This window comes from Canis lupus, chromosome 12, assembly GCF_003254725.2.
Source record: "Canis lupus dingo isolate Sandy chromosome 12, ASM325472v2, whole genome shotgun sequence".
In the NCBI taxonomy this organism is placed as follows: domain Eukaryota; kingdom Metazoa; phylum Chordata; class Mammalia; order Carnivora; family Canidae; genus Canis; species Canis lupus.
Genome location: NC_064254.1, coordinates 67,219,899 through 67,247,401, shown reverse-complemented (window position 1 = coordinate 67,247,401; position 27,503 = coordinate 67,219,899). Strand labels below are relative to the sequence as shown.

At 35.0% G+C, this 27,503-nt stretch overlaps 1 protein-coding gene across 1 annotated transcript in view; it reads right to left on the bottom strand.

Annotated features, from left to right (window-relative positions):
• Positions 1 to 1,285: 1,285 nt before the first annotated feature.
• CDC40 (cell division cycle 40) overlaps positions 1,286 to 27,503 on the bottom strand; it is a 52,299-nt gene continuing 26,081 nt past the window's right edge. The window contains exons 5-16 of the mRNA XM_025444934.3: positions 24,707 to 24,790; positions 22,455 to 22,594; positions 21,809 to 21,905; positions 20,339 to 20,478; positions 19,659 to 19,733; positions 17,709 to 17,754; positions 15,523 to 15,624; positions 14,385 to 14,500; positions 13,980 to 14,113; positions 6,146 to 6,222; positions 4,288 to 4,432; positions 1,286 to 3,318 (exon numbers count right to left, since the gene is read on the bottom strand). Of these exons, the coding sequence (XP_025300719.3) occupies positions 3,141 to 3,318; positions 4,288 to 4,432; positions 6,146 to 6,222; positions 13,980 to 14,113; positions 14,385 to 14,500; positions 15,523 to 15,624; positions 17,709 to 17,754; positions 19,659 to 19,733; positions 20,339 to 20,478; positions 21,809 to 21,905; positions 22,455 to 22,594; positions 24,707 to 24,790 (1,334 nt within the window). The 3' untranslated portion in view covers positions 1,286 to 3,140. The remainder of the gene's footprint in view (positions 3,319 to 4,287; positions 4,433 to 6,145; positions 6,223 to 13,979; positions 14,114 to 14,384; positions 14,501 to 15,522; positions 15,625 to 17,708; positions 17,755 to 19,658; positions 19,734 to 20,338; positions 20,479 to 21,808; positions 21,906 to 22,454; positions 22,595 to 24,706; positions 24,791 to 27,503) is intronic.

The window sequence follows — 27,503 nt, the reverse complement described above, 5'->3', positions numbered from 1 at the left end:
CCAGTGACTGAATATACACATATTTTTATATATTCACAATTCATATATATAAACATATATTTATATAAATAGCAACATATTTCTCAATTGCAATCTTTTGTTCATTCATTCATTTTATTTACCTACTGATCAAATGAACATTTGAGAACGTGAATTTTGAGCCTTGTGCTGTGATGATAGAACCTTTGGGTCATCTCTTCTCCTTTGTAGGTCCCCTTAGCATTTGCCTTGTTTCTACTGTATTTCATCAATTACTGTGTGATCCACTAAGATTGAATGCCGCCAATTAAACTGTGACATATGATTGATTTTAAGACAGAACCCTATTTCTGAGATGTCAAAACGTGGAAAACTTGCATCTTTGATGAAGTATAGCATCAGCATTCCCTAGGTCTCACTTTCAGACCCAAATTGAATACCGCTGACAGGTATGTGGACCTGGATGGCACCTCGCACTTGCCTTCCCTGTACCTGAACTCATTATGGCTCCTCCAGCTAACTCCCATTTTCTTTTCTTCTGTATCTCAGTGGGTAACACCATCTCCAGGTGATTCTGGTGTAGATGGTTCTCAGTCCAACACTGTGGTTCAAGGAAAGCCTTCTACAATCATGGCTAGTGTTGCAGTCCTGATGGCTGTCATCCAAGGGTTTATTTGATAGTTCATCATCATTGTTTTCCTCCCAGTAATTTATAAACGTGCTAAGGACATCAACCAGCCTCACAATGCATTGTCAAGAATCACTCTATACTTTTTTCCTTAGAGAAATGCCTGCTTGATGCTATTCCCTGTTTCTTAAAACTGTCTCCTTAGGACAAAATATTCCCAGCTTGTGCTTCAATATTTAAATACTCATTTGATTAAAACTTTCAGTAAAGCCTCACGTTTAATCTAAGCTTTAGGAAGGAAATCTATCTTGGGTGGAATAAAAAGGTAGCAGTTGGGAAAAGGTAACCACTTAATTCCAGTAACAACACAATGTTGAGACTTTTTTAAGCTGGAAAAGAACCCTACTCATTTGTGTACTCTGAAATGGGTGCAGTCATGACTCAGTGCCACCACTGAGTAAACAAATATGGAATGTGTTAATCTGTATGCTCTCAGTGTGCTGTCCTGTATTTTTGTTACTTAACTAGAACCCATTAATAAGTCGTATTAATATACCATCCCCACCTCTAAAGCATCATATCTCCCCACAGAATAAAAACAACCCATTTAAAATCTGCAAATGGTTTGTTGTCTCAACGGTTAAGACTTAAGACTAAGAATGAAAAATTCGGTAACACTTTCTATAAAAAATGCTTTATTGAAAAATATGATCTTTTTTTTTTTTTTAAAAAGAGAACTTTTATATACACTTAGTTTAGAAAGTCAAAAACACAATAAAATAACCAGATTTAGAAATTATGATCTGTAACATACACAATACTGATGCTGAACAAGATAGTTTAAATGATTAAATCTTTCTGTCCCATCACATTTCAGTCATTCACATTTGTTAAAACCAGTGGTTAGGGACTAATGACAAGGTCTTATGTGACTTCCTTCCTCTTCAGGAAGTGACAGCCATGCTCCCTGGCAGATACAGAAAGGCAGCAGCCAGACAGTGTATTCTTATTTCTTTGAGTGTCTGTGTGCCCCAAAATAACATGTCTGGCCATTTTTATTCTTTCTATTTTCTTCTTTGAGATTTATTTATTAATGTGGCTATAGTGCCAGGTAGGTCATCTATACCAGGGCTTTTTAAAAATTAATTTTTAAAAATCGAAGTTCTAAGTATAGGGAGCATGAATTGCTATTGACAGCCCAGGACTCAGAACTAATGCCCTTAGGATATCGACATTCAACATGATTTTGGTCTCCAAGTCAGCCCTCTGAGCAGCTATGAACCAATGTTTTTAAGCATGGTACTGAAGTATTTCAAAGCACAAATACCTTACAGAGATTTATAATAAAACAGGAAAAATGGCTTGTCAACCAAAGTGCTGTTAGCTATTATATTCAAGAGGCCATCTTGATTTCACCATCTGAAGTTCTTAAACTTTTTTTTTTTTAAACCAACTAGTTATTGCTTCTCAAAATGGGGAACCATAGCCATCTTCCTGGAGTGTCAATTTTATTCAAAGATTTGGAAAGAAGTTAAAAATTTTTCTAATCTTAAAGTTCTGTCGAATATATTCACAAGCAAAATCAGAATAATTTTACAGATCAAACATACAACTTCAAAGAAATTACAAGCTGACATTTTGGACGATGCCCTCATACCCTATCTCCTATGAGGAGTATTTCAGTAGTAACATCCATGAATCAATGACCTAGGAGACCCTGATTTCTGGAGGTGTAGCCAGGTCTGTACAGATAGTAAACACAAATAAAATTCAAACTCTTGACTCAATTCTCTGGAGTTTCACCTTCAAAAATAACATAATTCTCTGATTATATATACTCCTGTCTATACTGATCAGGAAGAAAGCCAAGGAAAAAACTCTGGACTGCTTATTTTCCATTGTTTACTAATTAGAGGAATGCTGCAGTCCGAGAAGATTGCTGGCTTACAAGTAAACATACAATGTATGTCATAAAAAATAGTAGAAGTCCTGAATCCAAAAGATTTGAACTTGACCCACCAAAAATAATGGAAACCATAATTGTGGGTGGTTTTATCCTTCTTTCAGATTCACATTAAATTACATCATCCCTGCTCCTTGCTCCCCTTTGTGTGGAAGAGGTAAACATATGGTGCCTTTCAGAATTATCTGTCATTAATTATATTATCTCCTTTAACACCCCAAATCCACCAGGGATTCTTCCTCAACTCCAAAGAGATCCTTTCAGTATGTCAAGGGGGTAAACCCAAACTGCCTGCCAACAATGACTACTCCCCAAAGAGAAAAATCGATGGTCATTCTCTGTATAAATAACATCTATAAAGAATGAAATGAAGTTGCCAATGAATTTATAGAAGTCAAATTTACAAAAAAAATATATATATATATTTTTCAACAATGGGTCAACTTCATAAGGCCATGTAAGGAAATCATAATTTGTAAATCAGGTTGTCATCCAACACATTTAATAATTAATTAAATATAGTTAAATAGGATAATGGATCAAAAAAGACCCTAGATAAGACTAATCTCATTAATCCCACAATTTAATGAGACCATCCCAACCACATGTTATGACTTTAGATGTCTCATGAGGATGCCACACTGCACCTATACACACTTTATCATGAGCTTTAAATCGACTGTAGAGTTTTGTGGTCTTCCAGTCCCAGATGTTCAATTTTCCATTTCCATCTCCCGAAATCACGTAGCTAGAATGGGAAGAAAAATAAATTCAAATTGTTCAAACACCTTAAACTGACAAAGTGAATAAGGAACAGAGTTTATCTTTTCACAGTAACATGAAAAAAAAGTCAGTGTGAATATACAGTACTCAGCGAGAATAACAAGGTAGAGCATAAAGCAGTCTTTATTTTAAACTTCTACCAAGAAACCTCTCCCCATTGAGCTACCTATCTGTGAGTAAAAATGTATTAACTTGGAAGACTGGGAAACCCAGGGGCCATAATAAAAGCAACATCAAATTACTCTTGAGATAGAAATAGTGCGGGGGAGTCGGTTTCACACAGAGCCAGGGACACTCGTTCTTACCTTAGACTTGACCACCTTCATAATTATTTTTTGGCTTTAACGTCTTTTGAAAATGTCTATGACTGACTCAGAGGTAGGAGTCTAAGATACAATTCCCAACCTAAACATACAAGGTTATAGAGATTTCTGGATTACTTCTACCTATATATTTTAGTTAAGAATGGGGAAATGAATGGAGAGTTTCACTCATAAAAAGACTGGACCTGGCCTCCACAAATCCAGTGTGGCCTAGAAATAGGCAAGAGCTGAATTTGAGGTTTCACCACAGAAAAGTGCAGTGAAGTTGTTAATGTCAACGTGGCAACACGGAATTAATTCTGTCAGTGTTTAATCACAACCATACAGTGATTACAGTCCTCTTAGCCTTGTGAGAAAAGCAGAGAGGAAATAAGGCATAGCCCCTATAGATAGGAACAGGACTAAGCAAGATAAAGAGACCCACTAAAGGACTTAAGGCCAAATACAGTTCTCATAACTTGTTTTTGCCTTTCCATCACACATTGTTACAATCTGCACGATTATCATGCAGTTATCAAGTGACAGTGATTTTTAAAGTGTTGTTATTTGTATAACAGTAGTTTATGTCATCATATTTGAATATGAGAATACATGAGAGGATCGAAACTTACCTCATGTCTGGTGAAAAGTCCACCTGACAAGCATAACCTGCTACCATATGGCCCTTAAAAATTTTTTTCTTATTCAATCTAAATCTGTTCTGTGCTCCAAAAATTAAGATTTGGTTGTCCATTGATTGGCATGCTAGCCATTTCCCTGTAAATTCAATAAATGAGACATTTTAGAGCAAGACTGGAAATTCTAAAGAGATTTTTTATTTTAAAAATGTTCAGACATTAATATTCTTTTGTTTTCAACTACTTTATAATAATATGAAAATGAATTTACCATACCATCTGTAAAGTGTTACAAATTTGTCACTGATAAGAGGGATTTATATATAAAGTAATGGATTTTGCTCATATAATCCCGTATCACTGAGCATTCTTCATATAAAAGCTTTTTTCTGTTTAAATAAGGATATACAGAAATTCTGAGTTTAGCATTAACAGAACTAAAGTAAAATTTTATGAAATGAAACTAATTTGGAGTAAGTACAGACAAAAGAGACTTCTCTATGCTAATTATGGAAAAGGAAAGATTAACTCTAAGTGAGAGAACCTAAGATTATTAAATAAAACTATATAAAAAAGAGGTATGATCAAAAAATTATAAGAACTGTTACTGAAAGGCCAAACTGCTTTTATCTACCCAAGATACACCAAAGTCTCTAGTGCCTAAACTACTGTTATCTTCTTGCATCTGATGCATTTGCAGCCATCAATAACTAAGGGAATACTTTTTTTTTTTAAGGGAATACTCTTAATAAAATTCAGTCTGAGTGGGTAAATAGCCTTGTTCAGGATGGGCACAATATTTGTAATGGGCAGTATAAAAATAAACTACATAAAATGTAGATACAGGAGAGACAATGTGACAGTGTACAATATGGTGATTATCAAAAGAGGGCCCAGTTAGGTTGCTCTTCTCATAAGATCACTGTTTACCTGTGGCAGATGCCTCGATGGAAGAGCAAACTATTTCTTGTCTCCTCTTCCTTGATCTACACTCACAGGAGCTATGTGCTATGTGAGTTAACAGTGGCTTTGATGACAGTGTTGCCCAAACATCAGATCCTCTACTTTAGCACCCTCAGATAGAGCTATAATTATATCAGCATACTGTCAGTATATTTACATCTGCAGTAGAGATTACTTTGTACTTAAAAGGCAATGCACTACTGAATAGAAAACAGTATTGGATTTATCTTTTTTATTTTGTCGGAGAAAATCTTTGATAGTAAATTGCTAAAGTATTCTTATTATGGGGAACCAGGTCAAAATCTTCTATTTTCTGAAAGAAAAAGAGCTCAGGATAAATCATTAAATGATTGAACATGATTCTGCTGGAAGGAAAATTATTTAAAAAACCTGATCCTCCCTCATATGAAAATCCTTATATGCTCAGTCAATGTTAGTGTAATTCACTGTTGTTTATTATTATCATTTTTAAAGATTTTATTTATTCATTTGAGATACAAAGATACCAAGAGAGAACATAAGCAGAGGGAGGGGCAGAGGGAGATGGAGGAGGGAGCTTGATGTAGGACTTGATCCCAGGACCCTGGGATCATGACCTGAGCCAAAGGCAGAGGCTCAACCATCTAAGCCACCCAGGCGCCCCTATTATTATTAGTATTATTTATAAAGACAAGAGAATGGGTGAGGTGACTCACAGATGAAAACCAGTGACTATTTCTAATATTAAAAACGTTTCTTTATACAAGTATGGCACTGTGACAGACTTCCCCTAGGAAGAAATGGCCAAAGTTCTTTTGAGTACAGAAATCACACTTTGCCTTAAAGGCTCATTTATTTTTATTTTTAAATTTTTTTAGAGGCTCATTTAAAACCACATTTGCCTACTCACCATTTGGAGACAAAGTCACTGCAGGCATCGAGTGCATACTGGGCTCTGCTATATACTTAAAATCCACAGGGATATCCCTAAAATTTAAAAACAGTTTATCAGAATAAGTAATTTTAAAAAAGTATCTTTAGAAGAATTAACTTGGAAACTAAAGAGATATTCTTGATATATTTAAGAAATCGTTCATGAAACTTCCTGGGGGGAAGGAAAATCACAAAATGGCATCCTGTTGCTTATTACAAATCTGCACTTCACAAGTGCCTTTCCATGATAATTATAACAGTGTTACTGATTTAGTTTTTCAGCTCTATTTGACTTAAACTTTGGCCTTTATGTTAAAAAAAAAAGTCTGTGACTGAAGTTCTCTGACAATGAACTCATCTAAAAATGTACCATGGTAGGCAGCAGCAAAATGTTTGAGGCAAGCCTACAAGGAGGTATTCTTATTTTACCTGCCAGTCAGCCTTAACTTGGTACTCTGCAAGCAGGTGAGAGTGTTAAAGAGCCTTCAGTAATACAAAGGGATAGTAGGCGAAGCTGCACAGGGATCTGCAAGCAGGCGGAGCCCATCCAGAGATAATGAGATTTCTGGATGGGTAAGGGGGAGTAAGTGCTTGGTATCTGGACATCTTCTATTATTCTAAATGTGTATGGTGCAGGAGAAAAGTGCTTTAAAGAAATTCTTAGGTGAGTGATACAAAGGATAAAACAAAGACAATGAAAGTCCAAAACTAGTCACCTAAATCTAGAACCATGAAAAGTACCAAATGCCTTTTTGCTTTTAATATTCTCCGTGATAAAAATTTCTTTAGTAATTCTGAAGGATTTTGGTCTTGTGGCTTTTCATAAGTGACCAGAAATGTTTTTTTAATAGGAGCAAATATGTGGAAAATGTAATCTGATGAATAACAGAATACAAAGCAGCAGTATCAATTTCTAACTATGGTTCAAGTTCTAAAACTTTGATTAATTAGAAAATAATAACTATAATAATAATAATCTGCCTTTAAGTAAGGATCTTCTCTACCCATCTACCTACCCATCCAGAAGCAGCAAATGATTAGAAAAAACTTCTAGTAGGGTCTTGGTTAGAAGAAAATATTTTTAGGTGTAACCTGAGGAACAATATCATTTATCACATCTCCAATTGTTTACACCTCTAAGGTACCAATGAGAAGTGACATTCAAAATGACCCAAACATACTGAAAAGAAGCTCAGTCTGAAAAAGGTTCAACTGTTTTCCCCTCCTCATAGAAAATTATTAGCCAATAATAATCAATAACATAGATTAAAACATAAGAGCATTTCTAAACTAACCACAGTCTAGGTTCAGATCAATGATTTCCGAAAATTAAACAAAAAGAATGTACACAGATTCCTTATTTCAAGGACTCTGTACAATGATCTCTAGAACAAGAAATGGGTCTGAACACTGAAAATTGTTGCTAGTAAAAATGTCTGCTAGGCATAGTTATATTTAATTAACAACACTCTTTTCTAATTGAAACTGTAATTCATTATAAGCTAGTAACTTCTATCTTACAAATAATCTTCAGTTTGGGAATGAAATCATTGAATAAACCTTAATAAAAATCTATGACATTTTATTTTATTTTTTATCTATGACATTTTAAAGATAAAAGATACACAGTAGGATCAACCTCTGTCAAATTTTCTTCTAAAAACATTTTAACACAATAAATACCTATGGGAGAAAACATGTCTATGACATCTCATGAATTTAGCCAATTAGCATACCATAGGCTGTTCAATATCTAATTATAATCTCTTACTCTCCTTTAAAACTGTCTGCTAGTCTTAATAATCTAGTATTGTTTAAGAAAACCAAGTTTCCTTTAGTTTTTCTTGTATCATGTGCTACTCTTAGCAGGCATAGGATCTAAAAGTTTGGCAAACACCACCTGTCTGAAGGCTCTAGTAAATAAGACTTTTCCTACTGCTGGAGTCAGTTCTCACTTTGAGGTGGTCAGGGCCTCCCTTTCTTTCCCAAGCAAGTTGCCAGTAAACACTAGTAATTGCTGTCAGGGATGGTTGTATGTGGTAAAGGATAGCTCCAGGGATCCTGAGGTGGTTTTGCTTCCTGTCTTTGTAGCAAGACTGATCCTCACGTTTCCTTCTGATTAATCAAACTGGAAGCAAGTTATTTTCTCTTCCCACCAGATGCTTTGTTCATCTGACTATCCAGCCATATGATTAAGAATTCAAGCTCTGGATGCTTTATAGAAGCCTCATAGTATCCACAAAGCAAAAAACCTGTACACAAAAGATAAAGAGAAATCAAAGCATACTACACCAAAGAAAATCATCAAATCACTAAGGAAGAGAGAAAGGAGCAAAGGGACTATAAACAACCAGAAAATGACTAACAAAAGGACACCAGGAAGTCTAGACCTCTCAATAATTACTCTAAACATAAATGGACTAAATTTACAAAAGACACAAGTTAGCTGAATGAACAAAAACAAAAACAAAAACAAGACCCAACTATATACTGTGTATAAGAGACTCACTTCAGTTGTAAGGACACATACAGACTGAGAGTGAAAGGATGGAAAATATATCCCATGAAAATGGAAACTAAAAGAAAGCAGGGGTAGGTGCTATATTTGTATCAAACAAAATAGACTTTTAGCCAAAAACTGCAATAAGAGACAAAGAAGGTCATTATATAATGATAAAGGAGTCAACTCATCAAGAAGATATAACAAATATAAGTATTCATATATCCAACATCAGAGCACCTAAATATATAAAGCAAATGTTCACAGATCTGAAAGGAGAAATAGATAACAAGCAATACAATAATAGCAGGGGACTTCAGTACCCCATTGTCAATAACAGATATCATACAGACAGAAAATCAATAAGGAAATATTGCACTTAAATGACGCATTAGACCAGATGATCCTAATTGACATACAGAACATTCTACCAAAACTGGCAGCAGAATACACATTCCTCTCAAGTGCACATGAAATATTCTCCAGGATAGGTCATATATTATGCCACAAAACAATCTTAGTATATTTAAGAAGACTGAAATCATATTAAGCATCTTTTCTTACCACAAAGGTATGAAATTGGAAATCAATTACAAGAAAAGTGGAAAACATACAAGTATGTGGAGATTAACAATGTGCTATTAAACAAAACAAGGGTTAAAGATGGAAACAAAAGGGAAATAAAAAAATATCTGGAGACAAATGAAAATAGAAACAGAACATACCAAAACTTATGGGATGCAGCAAAAGCCAGAGCTAAGTTTATATGGATAAATACCTATATTAAAGAAGAATCTCAAATAAACAACTTAACTTTACACTTTGAGGAATTAGGAAAAGAAGAACAATCTAAGATCCGAGTTGGCAGAAGAAAGAAAATACAAAGACCAGAGAGGAAACACACGAGAGACTAAAGAGATAATAGAAAAAGATCAATGAAACTAAGAGCTGGTTTCCTGAAAAAGAAAATAAAATTGACATTTAGCTGAACTAAGAAAAAAAAGAGAAAAACTCAAAAACAGAAATGAAAGAGACATTACAACTGATAATCCAGAAACACTAAGGATCACAAGAAACTACTACGAACAATTATATATCAACAAATTAGAAGATCTAGAATGAATAAATTCCTAGAAACATGCAACTTACCAAGACAGAATCATGAAGAAATAGAAAATCTGAACATATCAGTAATGACTAAAGAGATTGAAACAGTCCTCAAAAACCTCCCAACAACAAAAAAAGTCCAGAGTCAGATGGCTTCACTGGTTACACACCAAACATTTAAAGAAGAATTAATATTAATCCTTTTCAAATTCTTCCAAAATATAGAAAAGGGAACACTTCCAAACTCTTTTTATAAGACCAATATTAATTATCCTGATACCAAAGCCAGACAAGGACGCTACAAGAAAAGAAAATTACAGGCCAACATCCCTGATGAATATAGATGCAAAAATACTCAATAAAATTTAGTGAACTGAATTCAACAGTACATTAGCGGAATCATATACCATGATCAAGTAGGATTTATTCTGGGGTGCAAGGATAGTTCAACACATGCAAATCAATGCAATACCAAAAGGAAGGATAAAAATCATAGTATAATCTCAATAAATGCAAAAAAATGACAATATTCAACATCTTTTCATGGTAAAAAGTTTCAATAAACTGGATATATAGGGAACACAGCCATGTGTGACAAGCCCACAACTAACATCCTACTAACTGTAAACAACTTAAAACTCTTTCTCTAAGATCAGGAAGGGTGTCTGCTCTAATCACTTTCATTCAACACAGTATTGAGAGTCCTAGCCAGAGCAATCAGGCCAGAAGAGAAAGGTGTCCAAATAAAAAAAGAAGTAAAACTATCTCTGTTTGCAAATGACATAAAATTATATACAGAAAACCCTCGTGACTTCACAAAAAAACCTGTTAGAACTAATAAATCATTTAATAGAGTTGCAGGATACAAATTCAATATTCAAAAATCAGCTGCATTTCTAGATGCTTAAAATGAACTATTGGAAAGAGAAATTTAAGAAAACAGTCCTATTTATAATAGCATCAAGAACACAAGAAAATACTTAGGAGTAAGTTTAACCAAGGTGAAAGATCTGTATACTGAATTAGTATTGTTAAAATGTCCAAAATAACCAAAGCAATCTACAGATCCAGTTGGTATCTACCAACATTCCAATGGCATTTTTGACAGAATTAGAACAATTCTTAAATTTGTATGGAACCCCAAAAGACTCTAAAGCAATCCTGAGAAAGAAAAAAGGTGGAGACATCAAGTTTCCTGATTTTAACTATAGTTAAATAAAAGTTTTAGTAATCAAGAGTATGGTACTGGCACAAAAACAGATACACAGATCAAATGGAGCAGAACAGAGGGCCCAGAAATAAACCCATGTATATATAATCAATAAATTTTCAACAAGGAGCCAGGAATATATACTGGAGAAAGGATGCTAGTCTCTTCAATAAACGGTGTTGGAAAAACTTGATATTCACATGCAAAAGAACAAAATTGGACCCCTAACTTATACCATACACAGAAATCAATTCAAAATGGATCGAAGACTTAACATAAAACCTGAAACTCCTGAAAGAAAACACAGGAGATAAGCTCCTGGACTTGGGTGTTTGCAAGTATTTTCTGGATTAGACACCTTAAGCAAGGGAACAAAAACAAAAATAAACAGTAGGACTACCTCAAAGTAAAAAGGAAAGTCAGTCAAAATGCGAAGGCAACCTAAGGAATGGCAGAAAGTATTTGCAAACTGCATCTATGATAAGGGGTCAATATCCAAAATAGATAAGGAACTCATACAACTATTATCAAAAATCCTAGTAACCCAGTTAAAAAATGGGCAAAGGGAAAGCTGCCATTTCAACATGGATGAACCTGGATGACATCATGCTAAGTGAAATAAGCTAGACAGAGAAAGACCCATACTGCAGTGTGTATATATAGTGCATGCTATATATGTGTGATAATAGTGATATTATCACTTATATGTACACTCTTCAAAAAAAAAGGTCAAACTTCTAGAAATAGTGTAGATTGGTGCTGCCAAGGACTCGGGTTGGGGTAGGGAACTACGTGAGGCTGGTAAAAGAGTACAAACTTTTATTTGTATGATGAATAAAGTCTCAGGATCTAATGTATGACATGGTGACTACAGTTACAATACTGTACTATATAACTGCAATTTCCTGAGAGAGTAGAAGCTAATTGTTCTTACCAAACAAACAAAAGAGGTAAACATCCAAAGCAGTAGACAGGGCTAAGAATCCTTTCAGAATGAATATATCTAACAAATTATGTTATTCACTTTAAAAATATTACAATTTTATTTGCCAATTATACCTCAATAAAGCTGGGGGAAAAAATCCTAAGCTTTTTTTTTTTTTTTTTTGGAATCAGCTTAATATAAAGCTTGAATTCTGGCTTTTCATATTTCATGGAATCTTGGGTAAATTACTTAACCTATATTAGTTTCCTCTTCTATAAAACAGGGATAACAAATTACATCTATCTCGTAAGACCACTTTGCACATTAAATCAGAGAGTTCACATAAAAGGCTGAGCATGCTCGATGCACACAAAGGGCTCAACAGATGTAGCATCATTAATAATTATGACAATAACATCTTCCTTAGGTACGCAGCGCATCCAATGTGCCGGACACTGTGCTGGTGCTGGGTATATGGCTATGACCATAGCTGACACAGAACAAATAGGCAAGCACTTAAACACTGTGAGAAGCAAAGTGTTGTATGGGATCATGGACAAGGGACCTATCCTCACGTAAGGACTAGTGAGGAAAGCTCTAATAGCAAATAAGAGGTCTAAGGGATGTTATCATTTAGAATGAAACACTATTATGACTCCTAGGAGCATTTCTTAAGCTCTGAGAAGGGAAAACACGAAACATGCTGACATTGCCCCTTAATTTAATCAAAATCTTTTGCTGACCAATGCTCTAATTTAGAAAGCACACGCAAGTGTTCTGAGAGCCCCTGTAATTGGTGCATCATTTATATATTTACCAATTTCTTTTATACCACTCCACATTTGAAAATGGAGCTGAAATATCATCTGAAGATGGAAACATCTGAAAATTTAAGTATAATCAAACTGCTAATGTATGTAAACAAAACAAGTACATGTGTATGTTTATTCTTCAGAGTATGGTGCATGTAATCTAAGGCTGCTCATACAAAACTTGACGTCCATATCAGATTCTCTGCATGTAACATCATGCAGAGATGTACATCATTTCTGAAGTAAGAAAGATCTTAGTTATAAGAGAGTCTCAAATCATACTTTTATGTATAATATATGGTTGGCTCTCCATGAATGTGGGCAATCTGAAGGGGTGTACTGGTGGTGAGCGTGGGAGAAACTACTGTTAAATTACACGCAACCTTCAATTACCCAAATTTCTCTGACAATGGTTAGGGACATGCTCAGCTCATTAGAGGGACTTAATTTCAGGAGCAAACTACTGGCTTTCCAATTCTTAAAGCAGAACAATTTCTGGACTGGGTAGTCCCACTTTCTAGTCACTGCAAGGCTATATCCAGGGCAGAGCTGTGCTTCCTAATGGACTATAAAAACAAGCTGGGCTCCATCCAAACATTCATTTGAACAAAAAGATTATCATACATTTCTTTGTAAATAAATTATAAAACATGATCTATGATACTTAGTGAAACTAGCTTTAGTACTTCTTGACTTCAGAAAAGTTTTTTTCTCTCTTGAGGAAAGCAAAATTCACCAATATATTCTACAAAGAAAACATTTGTTTTCTACCATTATGTGTTTTGAGTGGCATGGGGCAATTTTCAGTATTGAATAATCATAAGGTAAACATTTAAAAACTTATGAGATTTTTAAATATTTTTTGGGGGTTAACTCTGAGGCCAGGATCTAATGCTCAGTCTTAACCACATATAATGTAGTCTACACATTTGTAGGCCCTACATCTCATCAGTCATTTTGCAAAGACAAAGTACCTAAGGCAACACAATATAAACTTTTCACCACTGCAAGAAAAATGACTCAAAACATAAAACTTTTAGATAGACTGCCCAAAGACTATGAGACGTAACATATCTTAAATTTTTATTTCCATATTCTTGGTACTTAAATATTTAAAATAGTTTGGTTGGCAAGCCAGAGATCATAGCTGTGAAAATATTCAAATGGTTGCATATTATCAGGCTTTTCTTTGGCTACAGATTTTTAAATTGCTTGCTATAATTATATAAATCAGATCTTCTACTGACAGAAACTTACCATTCCCAAACTCTTAGGCTCTTATCATCAGATGTGCTCACAAATCTCCTATTTTCATCAACAAAAACAATGGTGTTGACAGCTCCCAAATGCCGGTCATACTCCTGCACAATTTCTCCACTTCGGATGTCCCACTGTATATCACACGAGAGAAAAGGTAAAGACAGAAGTGGAGTAGATATGATAAAGACAGAGTGGAGTAGATATGAAAATATAGATAAAAACTATGGAAAGTGAAAAAAAAGATATCTAACATAATGTTTGCAATGACTGTTTTCTACTACAAATAGACCATTAGCAGTCCCTAAAAATAGCAAACATTAAACAAATTAGTTTTACTTACTCCATCCCCTAATACAACATTAACTATAGGAATCTTACTAAAACTACTGTAAAAAGACTTACCTGCACAATCTTTTTATCAGACATACCAGCTACAAAGAGATTTTGCTTATCTTCATCAGGATTAAATTTGACACAATAGGGCACTTTGCGGTTTGTAAATCTTGATATACACTGTCCTAAAACCAAAGATTCAAATTAAAGTAGGTAAAATAAATTTGACCACTTACAAGACAACCCTGGGATTAGAATCTAGAGATCATCTACCTAATATATTTTGGGGAAGGGCAGCCTGCTTGTTCTCGATTATAAACGATGTTGTTCCTTGTCATAGATTCTTTATGTTTAAAAATATTTTTTTCAAAAGTAAATCTGTATCATCAGTTAGCAGAATAGATAAAGTAATTCTGATGTGTAGCCAGAGCTGAGAACCACTGTGCGCTAAGAGCATGGGCTCTAATATCAGGGAGATCTTGGTTTATTCAGCCACTTACTAGCTATGTGGCTCTGGAAAAGCTCCCCTTTAAGCTTCAGTTTCTTCATTAATAATAATAATAATAATAATAATAATAATAAGGATATTTTAAGAACGCATATTTTAAATGCGATGCTGGATATAAGTACATAGCACAATGCCTGGCAAACAGTTAAGTGTTCAAAAAATATTAGCTATTATCTTTACCCTTAAAACTTAGTAAGATGAAAGATGGTTCTCTAGTTATATGAAATCATACTAGCCACAATGTACTGATACAATTATGGTTGGTGAATATATAAAACCAACTGACCCATGGGTCTGGAAAGAGACTTACATTTTAATCAATGTGGGCAATTAAATTTAATTTTGTTCACCTGCATTTATTGTGCTTCTATTATGTGCCATGCAGTGTGCTTGGTGGTGGAGGGGAACAGAAAGATCAATTAAATGGTCTATGGAAGATTTCAAATTTGCTTGTCTATCAGGATGTTTGCTTTATAAGTTGTATTTGATGGAAACAAAATTTCATAGTAAAGGAGCTACTTATAAAGCTGAGTTTGAACTCTACAAACGTTTATGGTATTAGCTGATAGTCGATAATATGAGAATCAGCAGTTACAGAAAGGCACCGTTTTGCCACAGAAGACCACTCATGTTGTTTAATTTATAAATGCTAAGTTATAAGATAGATACATATTGGCATTAGTGTAAGTGAGCTCTTACCTGTTTCAGTGTCCCAGAGTTTAAGGTATCTGTCATAAGCTGCGCTGAGGAACTGTGTTCCTGCAGTATTAAAGCAGATGTCCCTAACAGCTTTGCTGTGACCTAAGGCAGGGACAATAGAAATGGAGGTAAGGTAAAGTATCTTCTCTTAAAACACAAACACTATAAGAGAAATAGCATATTCAAGACACACTGTGAGTCAAAATTTTTGGAATCCTGTTCCCTGACTTAATGACTCACAGTTATGTTAGGTGTGGGCTTGGGAAAGTAGGTGTTTTTTTATTCCCTCTTCAAGAAAGCTGGGTGTTTCTGATGCAGAACATTAGGTAAGAACCAAGAGAAAAGATCTAACTTTTTTTTTTAAAGTTTGTCATAGAAATCTTTTAATATGTAATATACATAATTGATGACTAAGCAGCCAAGAATTTTAGGAAACATAACAGACCAATTATTGCCAATGAAAGAGAAGGGTCTAGTGACATTTGGGAGGTTCATTCTCCAGATTACTAACTAAGTGAAACAAACCGACCTAACTCTAAAGTTCATGGAATCATGACCTTTCTTCAATAACTGCGGATTTCTGCAATCATATTACCAAGTTTCAGAGAAGTGAATTCAGAATCTCAGAGTAAACCTTTTTGAAACAAGTATTACCTTCAATTTTGTCTTAAGATAGCTTTTTGGCAACTAATTTTAAGGTACTTTGCTTAGAAATCAGTCTGCCAGACCAATCAACTCTTTGGAAAGTTACAGGGACAAATAAAACATGGCTAAATGAAAGCAGAAACTTTCCTATTTTTCACCACCCCATCATGACCAAGACTGACAAATACAATTGTGCAAAATATGCAGTGTACAAATCGGCAACCACACACAGCAGCCCTGGAACACCATCACCAATGCACTCTAATTAGGCTATGTGCCACAGTAATTAGACATTTATTCTATAGCAAGAGTCCCATCTTCCAAAGCTGGTCATTTTCAGTTTTCCACTGAAAAACAGCCTGCCAGTGCTGGGGAGACAGATGGGGACCAAGTCCACTACATATACAGGAGGCATTTTGTTCCCCTGTCTGCTGCTGAGAGTCTTCCTGTAGGCTGCTAGGGCACCTTGCGCAGTATTTATTTGTTCAGCAAGGCCCTAAAATCATAACAAAGGAGTGCAGAACGGACTCCCACTTGAATCTAAAAACAGAGCCACTACGATTCACACAGTGTTTCAATGATGTACAGTTAAAATTGGAAACGTAACCAGCCTTCCCATGAAATCTCACAGAGCCAGTAAACTATTCTCTACTGAAAGGGCTAGTTTGCCACAAAGCTGTTCTCTTTTTGGCCTTGTTTTCTCCTTCAAGGAGTTAGTTCAATCTTATCCTTTTATATGCTTTAGCTGCCAATTCTTAACTTCTTTTCAAAGCTCAACATCTGGCTAGTTGCTTACTGGACATTTTCATCTCAATATCCCAAAGGCAGCTCCAATTTAATAAGTGACACCTCATCATCCTCTTATGTTCCCTCTCTTGGCAAGTGGCACCACCGTTCAGCCAGCCAGGTGGGGGTCACCCTAGATTTCTGCTTCAGTCTTATCACTCATGTCCAGTGACTAAGTCCTGCCAATTTTAACTCTTGACGGTTCCTTTCCTCTCTATCTGCTGCTTTCATCCAGGCTCTCATCATCTCTAATCCAGACTGATGAAATAACCTTGTCATTCATTTCCCTGCCTGCAGGCCTGCTCCACCAGAGTATCTTCCATACTGCCATTGTGATCTCTGTAAACTTCAAATATGATCAAGTTAATTTCCTGCAAGAGCTGTTTAATTAAAGGGCTGGCTTTCCAAGGCCCTCTGGATAGATTCGACACTCCTTATTAATGGTGCATAAAGTCCTCCATGCTCTGCCTCTGGGTATCCTGCTGTTTCCTCTTGTCATCTCTCACCACATCCCATACCCTGGTAATTCTGAAATATACCTGGCTGCCTCAAAACACTTTTGCTTTTGCTATTCTCTCTTCCCGGTTCCCTTTTTTGTCTATGTGAGAGGACTTACTCCCTCTTAAGACTCAGCTTGAGTCTTGGAAGACTTTCCTTCATCATCAGCATAGTATTATTACTGTCAATGATGTTATCTTGTTAAAAAGTCTTTCCAAACAGATTTATAGATTTATATATAGAGAGAAAAGTATTACCAATAAATGTTCGCAGACAGCGTCTGTCTCCATAAACCTCCCACAGCTGGGGGAAAAAAAACCACATAGAAATATTAAATTTAATACAAGACTTTGATAAAATGACAATCAATAACAGTAACCATATGCCAGCTATGTGTCTGCGTATCTGAATGTACTGGGGATTTAACCAAAGGCATTATACATTGATGGACATGTTGCTTGGTGCTGCTAGGCTGTGTTGCACCATTTGGACTATACACACACACATAAATTTGAAATCTGATACTGAAAGATACACCAAAATATCAAGAGAACTTAGACGGAGCTAATACAAGTGATTTTCACTTTCTTCTTATTTATTTCTACATTTGATGTATTTTCTACGATAAAAGTTTCTAATTATGTCATATCACAAGCTTCTTTCGGAAGAACTAAATGTTATTAAAACTGCCATGTTTATGACATTTTGGTACAGATTTTTAAAAATTTTCTAAAGTAACAAAATATTATAGAAGCTAAATGAAAATGATGATCTAGACTAAAATGTAATAGGTTAATAATTCTTATTACACCTAGAGTGAATTAATACAATAGCTTCAAAACTACCTTTATTCTTGCCTGGCTCGAATCCAATCCTTGATAATGTTGCTAGTGTTCTAAAATAGCACTTCCTGGCCACCTGGTGCCAGTAGGATAAAGACTCAGTTCCCACAGCATACCAGGCAAGGATCTCCAACACCTGATCCTTTGCCTATGACTGTTACTATTCTGTATCTCTCAGATCTGAGACTCCAGCAACCATAAACTGCAGTGTTCAGCACATGCCATGCCTATTCATTGTATTCAATCATCTCAGAAAGACTCTCACTAACTACACTCCCCTCCCCCACCACAGCTTTACTCAGTTACCTGCTGAACTATGCTTCCTTTACCTGACTCTATAACCATCATTTACATCACAATGAAATGACTACCTTGAGGGCAGGGACAGGGCCTTGATAAGTTTTTAGTCTCAGCCCCTTGCACATAATAGGTACCTGATAAATGTTTACAGATGTGAACGAAACAGAACTCTATGCTTTTTTAATTGGTCAAACAGACATTAATCTCAATGAACAATACTTTGTATGAAGTCAAAGTTAAACGAAACAAGGTTTTTGCTCCAAACTGTTGGCCTGTGATTTTAAGCTACTGAGTAGAGACAAATGCCTAAATGATGGCTCTCATCAAGAAAAGCTACCTTCATATATTTTTAATATCCATGAATTGTTTACAAAGAGTAAAATTTTAATGATTTGACTTTCCAAGCCTCAAGAGTACTACAGAGTTGATATTTCTTGACCATCATTAACAATCTAGACACAAAAGACACACAAAAAGATAACTATGCTTTCAGATTTAAGATTTTGAAAAAAGGGTTTCCCCATGTTCAAGCTGACACGCATTGGCAACTGAGTTTTTTTTCCTACATATTCTATTGCTGAAACTTAGCTTAAGGTGAGCTTCCCAGGACTATAAAAACTGAGAGAAGAGGCGGGGCAGATTTCTGCTACTTGGTATCTACTTACATTTAAAAGAAAAAGGAAGAGTTACATTGTCTACTTTCTAAAATGGGATTTCTATTGTTTGTTCTATTTGTATGACTTTGAGGAACAAATGAACTCAGTTACATATCCAAAAACCTCAATAAAAGTGCATTATTAGTGGTTAAGTATTTATGTATCTGAAGCCAAAGTGATTGATTACCTTCTAATAGTTATCTAAGCTTACAAAAGAGCCTAGCCAATTGGACCACAGAGCCATATTTGAATCAACATGTTTGGAAGCAGTTCATAAATGGCTGCATTCATGGGGCCTAAGAGAAAATAATTAGCCTCTAACTGCCTAACAAACCCAAATTTATTTATAATAAATCAAACAGACTTTACCAAAGTCTGCAGCACTCCTACTCTGCCATTGAAAACTCACCTTAATTTTACAGTCCATGGAACAAGACAGCAATAAATGGCCAGAGAGGGGAAACAATCTGACAGCACTGACACCCTATAAAAAGGTATTACAGTTATTAATCAGAAACATTCTATCAGCTAAAAATTTAAGCAATCTAATTTACTATTTTTCTTCATTCCAAAAATCACGCCCCAGAATAACCTTTGTTAGTATTCTAAGAGCAGCTCTTATTGACACTAAGCTTTTGAAGATTTGTTTTTCAACCTTTTAATATTGACTTTCTCACCCAAGGGAATTCTTAGTCAATCAAGCTGCTAATGCTCTCTCTCCTCTTCTTTTACTTAGTTTTTTTGTTCTTTGCTTAAGAGCTGGGAATTATCAGTTGGAACAGTGCAGATGACAAGAAATATCCACATCAAAAGTATCAAGTATCTTGTTTCTCCATTAGTTTAAATATTACCACAGTTTACAAATCAGAAACCATCTAATCTTCTCTTCAGCATGATAATTCCAAGAGCTAAGGCAAAATTAATGAGGTTTTAGTGCTACTACCAACCCACCGTTCACTGATGTGGTACCCCAGAAAAAGCAGATTGTGGCAGCGATTTCTGTTGGAAGGCCTGGGCTACCCATAAGGGACTAGGACACCGAATTATAAATGTTATGTCATGGTCGATCCATATGAGCAATCTGCTTACCTTTGTATGTCCAGACCACACATGAATTTGTTTTTTGGGAAGGTAACATTTCTCAGGTGGCACAGTGGACCGCAGATTAACACCAACATCCTGAGGTATGTGAAGATAGGATCTACCTTGGTAGTCGTACATTTCTTTAACTAGAACAAGAAGACAAAGGAAAACAGTGAACAAATTCAAGTTGCAGTCATAAAATCTATATCCTAAATGGTAACACTTTATTCACAGGGATATTGTTCCTTATTAAGGTTTAGGTGGTAATACTCTGATAAAGTTAAGACCAAGAGTCAGCTAATGAAATCTTGAAATCACTGCTTGAAATCACTGCTATTATTTACAATTAGAGGTAGTATTTTGGAATTTCTAAATACGCAGAGAATATCAGACCTTTAAATAAGATCTATACGTCTTTTACTTAGTTACACATTTTAATGGTATATAAAAAAGACTTCACTGCAGTGTAATTACAACGAGGGAAGAAAAGAAAATACTTGGGCCTTCTGAGTTACTGGCAAAGACCAAGGAAAGAAAGAAGCTAAAACAAAAATATCAACCATCCTTTTACTCTGTCTTCCTCTTTTATGTTCTTCCAGGTTCCTTTTCCATTCTCTTTTCCACTTTCAACACAAATTGTTCAGTGAAGTCACTTGTGGAACTTATATGACATAGTATATATAAAGCATTCAGTAGCATGCCTGGCACAGAGTAAGGCCTCAACAGATGTTGGCTGTTATTTTTATTATGGTTGCAAGCACCACAGTATTAAATAGCATCACTGGAGAGAAAACTGGAGTTTAAGAAACCAAATATGGCCTCATCACACCTGAATATATTTGATGTGTGATCTAACATTAGAATAATCAATACATTGGTACTAAATTATTCTTTACAGTTTGATAATCACTACATAATTTTCCAAATATAACAAATTATTAATGAACCAGGTACATTCTAGAATAGTTGTAATTTATTTTGGAATAGATTTCCTGAATATGCATTTCCTTCCACATATCAAAATTAGCATAAGAATCTTAAATCTCCAACCTATTCACATGAAAAACAAAGCTTTCTTTTAAAGTATAATTTGGTAATAGTTATGAATTATATATCTGGAGATTATTTGACTAGAGTTAAAAACAAAAGGTTAAAATGACTGGGGCAAGAGTATCTTCATAGGAAAGAATAGATTGCGGACAATTCAGATTTCTTTATCTACTATTTTAAAAAATTCACTAGCACTTCAAAGAATCACTTGCAGCAATCATTAATCATGTTATTTTCTCTCCTTTATTAGAATATGGAAGAGTCTGCTGTAATTTCTTTGAGGTACAAATAGTCAAATACAATTATTCTTACTAGAGTGAAGGATAGCAGCTGATTAGTAAGGGCAATTGATACTGTATGAACAGGGAACAGAATAAATATCTGAAAGTTTACCATAAAAATGAAAAGGTCTAAGAAATATATTACCATGTAAGATTGTCTTCTCCTCCCCAGGTTTCTCTTCTTCCTGTTTGCCTTTTTTCTGCCTCTTTGCTGTGATTTCATCTAATTCTTTTTGTTCTTCCTAAGGAAATTAAGGAGTGAACTTTAAAATGGATGTTTTAGAACTCCACTGTGCCCAGAGCTGGTTATAAATACTTTATAATGAGGTCCAATTTTTGGTGAAGCGATAGCTGTAAGTATGTCTCCCGGGATAACAGTCTCAACTCTGACAGATTACAAAAAAGACATTTAACACAAAATGGGTAGTAGTTAATACTTTTAAGCTCATTTTATACAAAACCCATCCTTCTGGAACACCTAGAAATAAATTTAATGTATTATGCTAATTATGCACACAAAAAGACAAAGTGGTTAGAAAATCTAGTATCGGAAAGGAAACTCAATTTTTCTATACAAGGTTGTTCTCTAATAAAGAGCTTTTACTAAATCATAAGGATATAAGCAATGACTACAGATTTGTGACACCACTTTTATGGGAGGAGTAGTGGAAGGAAGGTGGGGTAAATAAATCTTATCTATAATAACAAAGGAAAATCTTGTTTATTAATATAAATAACCTTCACAAACACAGCAACTACCTGAACTGGCAATGAAAAACATCAAAGCTTACTTCTGAGGGCTTGGCTACATCTTTTTCATCCACATATTTTGCCCATGGTCCCAGGAAACCATCAATATTAGATGCATCATTTTCTTTGAACTTTTTCCTCTTTTCTATCTTTTTCTGACCAGTTTCAAACACAGTTAAACCTACATTAAAAAAAAGTAGATATCACAAATATATGTATTTTCTAAAGAAACAGTAGCATATATATCATTTTTATTTTATATGGTTAGAGAAAATTGATTATTCAAGTAACCAAAGATTTATTAAAGAACAAAATATAAAATCTACATGAATCTGCCAGGTAGACCAACTCATGCTATACAAAAAGAGACTCAACCTTCTGGGAAGAGCAGCTTTCTACTACTGCAATATTTTGTTAAGTCCTAATATATAAAGAAAAGACCTGGCTATGTAATCCTTTTTTTTTTTTTTTTAATTTTTATTTATTTATGATAGTCACAGAGAGAGAGAGAGAGAGAGAGAGAGAGAGAGAGAGAGGCAGAGACACAGGCAGAGGGAGAAGCAGGCTTCATGCACCGGGAGCCCGACGTGGGATTTGATCCCGGGTCTCCAGGATCGCGCCCTGGGCCAAAGGCAGGCGCCAAACCGCTGCGCCACCCAGGGATCCCTGGCTATGTAATCCTAAAAGGTACACAATCCTTTTAATGAATCATGGACCTATATCAGTGGATTTTACCACTTTTTGAAAGGAATCCAGCAACTTAATATTGCTAAATAATGATAAAGCTACTCTTTTTTTTTTAGATTTTATTTATTTATTCATGATAGTCACACACACACACACAGAGGCAGAGACACAGGCAGAGGGAGAAGCAGGCTCCACGCAGGGAGCCCGACGTGGGATTTGATCCTGGATCTCCAGGATCGCGCCCCGGGCCAAAGGCAGGCGCCAAACGGCTGTGCCACCCAGGGATCCCTACTCTTTGTTTTTTAAGAAAGAGAATGTACATGTGGTGGAGAAGGGCAGAAGGAGGGGGAGAGAGAGAATGTCGAACAGGTCCATGCTCAGCGTAGAACTGGACACAGGGCTTGATCTCATGACCTTGAGATCATAACCTGAGCCGAAATCAAGAGTTGGATTCTCAACCAACTGAGCCACCTACGCGCCCTGCCTGATAAAGCTACTTTTGAAAGCAAGAATAAATTAAAATTTATCATTTAAAAATGGAATCAGATTAAATTAGATTAAGTAATTAACAACTCTGATTCACTTGTTATTTAACTATATAAATTAAACAAGGTTTAACAAGAATCTGGTATTCTTCTATGTGATCTAAATCTAAACTTGACCTCAATACCATAAATCTTAGATTAAAAAGAAAAGAGGAAAGAGGATGTTTCTGGTTGAGATTCTTATTTGACCTGTAGAAGGTAGCAAGCTGTGTGTAGTCATTAAATTGGAAAAAGAAAGGTTTAGGGGAGTCATAGTCACAATTTAACTGTTAGCGGAGAATCTGATCACATAAGATATGGCTTGTAGAGGTTTAACTTAAAGAAAAAAGCTCACCTATATTAATTCAAATCAGTGCTGTTTAGGTTGTGTGCCACAACAAAAGCTTGTCAAGATTCTATTTTAACAATAATGCAGCTCATACACTGAAGGTAGCTGGATGATATAGGGTCTGTAGCTACTAATATATAGCAGCATATTCTTTTTCTAATGAGCATATTTTATGGGAAAGATACAGATGATGAGCTTTGTGACAAGTCAGCATTTATAGTATGATGCTTTGTCTTATAAGTACAAAATGAATGTGAGCACAAACATATATCCCAAAACATACTCAAACTTAGTCTTCAAAGCAACCCTAAGACAATCTCCATAGATAATGTATAATAAAACTTGTTCTGTTCAGTAAAAATGTAGCTTGACATTAGTGTTGAGAAATAAACTGCAAACGTTTGCTATACGTTAATTATAATTTATGGAGTGACTTCTCCATGGTAGCACTGTGTCAAGTACTCATAACAACCCAGAATAATAAGTATCAACATCTTCTCTACAAGGTTGAATGTCTCAGAAGTGGTAAAACCAAGCTCTAAACTATAATAGTTCTAAACTATATTGCTCTAAAATTTCTTACTGATTTGTCTCAACTTAAAAATAAAATCGACTTAATAAAATACTAGTTTCTTCTACTATCTCAAGTCAGTTTGAAAGACAATAATTACAAGTGTATGTGTATATTTACATATGCTTTATGAAATATTTCAAATAAATTTGAATAAATTACCTTGATTTTTTTCAGCTTCTTCTACAGAACCAATATATTTAGTAGACACTTGATGATTATCTAATGAAGGGTCTAATGCATAACCTGAAAGGAAAAAGCACATATTACTGACTCCATTTTTGCCATTTATAATTCATTTTTATTACTATATAAATACACTCACCTCACATTTTCCTTCCAGATGTTGAAGTGGTCTTTTTAACTTAGGACCACTCTTTCTTTCCTGAGCTATATTCATATTTACAACAATTAACCCAAATCTCAGGGCTGATCATGAAGGACTTCAGGTGAGTAAGAAGTATCTTATAGGATGAATCTAGCACACTGACATTACATTAACAGTCTCTCTGGTCAAGGTATCAAACTTTAGTCCAAAATTTCTAAGATCTTACAAATACATGTATATCACACATTTGAAAGTTTAGAAACAATTTCCTTTTTGTTTTTGGTAATAGATAACACATGGCTTTAGCCTATCAAATTATAGAAGAAACTATTAAATAATTTAAAAATAGGGTAAGAAGAATTATATAAAACTTAGCTGTTACTTTGAAAATGTTATTCTCTGTAAAGACAGTCTTCCCTCTCAATTTTATTTTATTTTTTAAAAAAGATTTTATATATTTATTCATGAGAGAGAGAGAGAGAGATAGAGAGGGGCAGAGACACAGGAAGAGGGAGAAGCAGGCTCCATGCAGGGAGCCTGATGTGGTACTTGATCCCAGGACCCTGGGGTCACCACCTGAGCCCAAGGCAGATGTTCAACCCCTGAGCCACCCAGGTGTCCCTTCCCTCTCAATTTTAAAATAATACATTCATAAATCATTGTATCTGTTTCCTTCGTAAGAAAAGTAAGCAAGAAAGCAAGAATATTTACTGGCATGTGAATATACTCCTTTAAAAAGTGATGAAAGTATGTAGCTACTATCCATTTAAATGCAGTCTTCAGTGGGGTCTTTATTATTTTCTTTTTTTAAGATTTTATTTATTTATTCATGAGAGACACAGAGAGAGAGGCAGAGACACACGCAGAGGGAGAAGCAGGCTCCATGCAGGGAGCCCGATGTGGGACTCAATCCTGGGACTCCAGGATCACGCCCGGGGCCCCAGACGCTAAACTGCTGAGCCACACAGGCATCCCCTTCAATGGTCTTGGAGGACTTAAGAAAATCTATCTATATTAACTCAAATCAATTTTTCCTTAAGTGGGGGGTGCTATAACATGATATTTGTTTAGTAAAATTAGTTTTAGTAATCAGCATATTTACAAAAGAGAGCTAGGTCATTAATCAGTTTACAGTCTACGTAAAGTTGACACTTTAATTTTTTCAACTAAAGATTAAAGAGAACTTTTTTGGGGAACAGAAAAAGATTTGTCCTCATACTTTTCAAACAGGCTAAGGATATAGGTGTTCAATTTATCCTCATGAGATGGTAGAAGAGGACCAACCACCTGGCTGTTAACTCAATTGCATGTTGTTTTTTCAGTATTAAAATATGTTCTTAGCCAGAGAGAGCTTGATGGCAGAAAAGCAGCTTTGGAGTAAAATCTCTGAAATCACAGGTTCAAATCCCAGGAGTTATTTTATCTTTTGTCTCTTTGATCTACAGAACAGTGTTCTCTAAAAGATTTTTAAATGGGATTTTATAAGGCTTATATAAAATTTAGACAAACATATCTGATGTTAAAAATCCCCATCTCAATCATATAAACTTATCTAGAATGTAATTCTGTCTTGACAGAGACTTATGTCTATTCAAATGACACTGTATATATTTGGAGGGAGATCCCTGGTACTTCCTGTGATAACCTATGTAAGTACCAATCCTCAACTCATTTGGCCATAGTCTTGTTTCTGAGGACAAGATTTTACGCTTTCTTGCTTTTCTATATCATCTATGGTAAAATAAATCCTTATTGCCATTATCACCATTACTACTACTGCCTCCCACAGGTAATTAAGGGACAACAATATTTTCCCTTTATAAATAAGAGAAGTTAAATATTTAGCTATATGCCCTACTACAGTCAGCCAGTGACAGTGCAAGATAGAATTCTAAGACTATAGAATTTTAGTCCAATTACTTTCCTATTATCCTATGTCTCAAGTAAGTGACTATGTCTGCATTTTTGTTTGCATTTTAGTTCTGAGATATTCTCATCCATCTTTCTAAAGTTTATTTTCCTTTTTATATTTTTAATACAGTTAATGTCTACTTTCTTCCTTTGTAGTCTTATTTGAAATGGCTCTTTTTAAAATTTTTTATTTAAATTCAGTTTAATTAACACATAGTGTATTATTAGTTTCAGAGGTAGAATTGAATGATTCATCAGTTGCATAGAACATCCAGTGCTTATTCCATCAAATGCCTTTCCTAATGCCCATCACCCAGTTACCCCATCCCCCATCCACCTCTCCACCCCAGCAAACCTCAGTTTGTTTCCTAAAGTCTCTAATAATACCAACTTTATTATTAGATCCTTAAGATTATTGATACTAATATCCCAATGTATAAATAAGAAGAACAATCTGCAAAAGAATGGTCACAAATATGTGGAAAATCTTCAACCTCACTAGTAGTCCAAAGGAAACAAATTAAAAAGATATAATATTTTTATTACCACATAAAGGAAAAACAATCAAATAGATCTCAGGTAAAGAGAAACAGGACTTGCACATGTGGTGGCAATGGAAGTTGGGAGAATTCTTTTGGGAAGCAATTTGATAATATATAACAAGACCTTTAAAAAGATTTATATTCAGTAATGTGTAGGAAACTATTACAACACCACTTG